Raw genomic sequence first — 1,349 nt, forward strand, 5'->3', positions numbered from 1 at the left:
CGCCACATCAGGACCACCTTGCTGCTGCTTCAACATGGCATTCTCAAGTGCAAGCTGCAGGTATGCCTTCCCCATGGCATCTTGCTCATCCAAGGTCTGGTCCAAGTCAGTGTTGGTCTAGGTCAAGCTCGCCAAAGTAGTCCTATGCCTAAAGTTCTCCTCCCCAAGTGGAGCAGCGATGTTGCAGGTGGACTGACCGCTCCGACGGCGAAGAAGATAGCGATCCTCGTCCCATGCAATGTCGTCGAAGTGCTGGTCACGATTGACCACCAACGTCTGCCTAGAAGCATCTTGGATGGCAGCTACATGTGTGAGCCATGCTATGATAACATGGTGGATGTAGCGCACCTGACTCCCTTCATGAATGTACACCTCCGTCTCACAGAAGTCGGTGTATTCAGGTTGGCTCCAATGCTCCATCCAATACTACATGGTGCACCTAGTGTGGCAGTGGTGTACAAGGGAGATAAGCTTTGGATGGTAGTAGGCATCACCATGCAGATCATAGTGGATCTCCACTATCCACCCCTTAGCAAGTAGTGTGGCATGATAGTCATCATGATTGTCACCTTCACCATCTCCTCCAGTCTCCACCACCATCACCATCATCACCTCCATTATCACCATCATCTCCATCATCACCACCATCATCACCACCATCATCTCCACCATTAGAGTTAGAGTTATCAGGATCATCTCCAGCATCGGGGTCACCAGCTCCATCTTGACCCCCCTGCTGCAGCACCTGTTCATCCTCCTCCATGGGCTCCTCATTAGAGTCCTCTATCTCTAGGGGCTCCTCGAACATGGGCTCCTCTTCAGCCTCCTCATCCATGGGTTCCTCCATGGGCACCTCCATGGTCTCCTCCTCCATGTACCTCAGTGCCTCAACTAGGTGCGGGGGAACGCGCTTGCCAAGCGTGAATCTCAGTCCTCCTTGTTAGCATCACAATGGCGCTGCTTGTGGGCTGTCAACTTGGTGCGGGCCATCTATAAGATTGAAGAGGTTGAGTATTGGAACAAGGATAATTTTTGTAATAGATAATAGACAAAATATGAGCAATAATTTTATAGTAAATTAAAAACAACAAAATAAAGGTGATATGATCCTAAAAATGTCCATTTCTAACTAGGTTGATCATCCTACAGTCAGTTAAAGCTTTGATACCAATTTGTCGCACCTAATTTTGCATAGCAATACCAAGTACTCATATATGTGCGCCCAGGATGTCCAAACACACATATAAACTCAAATTGTAATAATATCAAAGTGAAGTACTTGATTACATCGCATATCTCATCACAAAGTTATCACATAGTCTTGCTCATCAGCAACAATATTACATAAA

General features: G+C 46.9%; 1 protein-coding gene across 1 annotated transcript; it reads right to left on the bottom strand.

Annotated features, from left to right (window-relative positions):
• Positions 1 to 571: 571 nt before the first annotated feature.
• Positions 572 to 874, bottom strand: LOC136488954 (uncharacterized). The gene has a single exon (XM_066485720.1). The coding sequence runs from the start codon at positions 872 to 874 to the stop codon at positions 572 to 574; it is 303 nt and encodes a 100-aa protein (XP_066341817.1).
• Between the last annotated feature and the right edge of the window lie 475 nt (positions 875 to 1,349).

This window comes from Miscanthus floridulus, chromosome 10 (genome assembly GCF_019320115.1).
Source record: "Miscanthus floridulus cultivar M001 chromosome 10, ASM1932011v1, whole genome shotgun sequence".
Lineage (NCBI taxonomy): Eukaryota > Viridiplantae > Streptophyta > Magnoliopsida > Poales > Poaceae > Miscanthus > Miscanthus floridulus.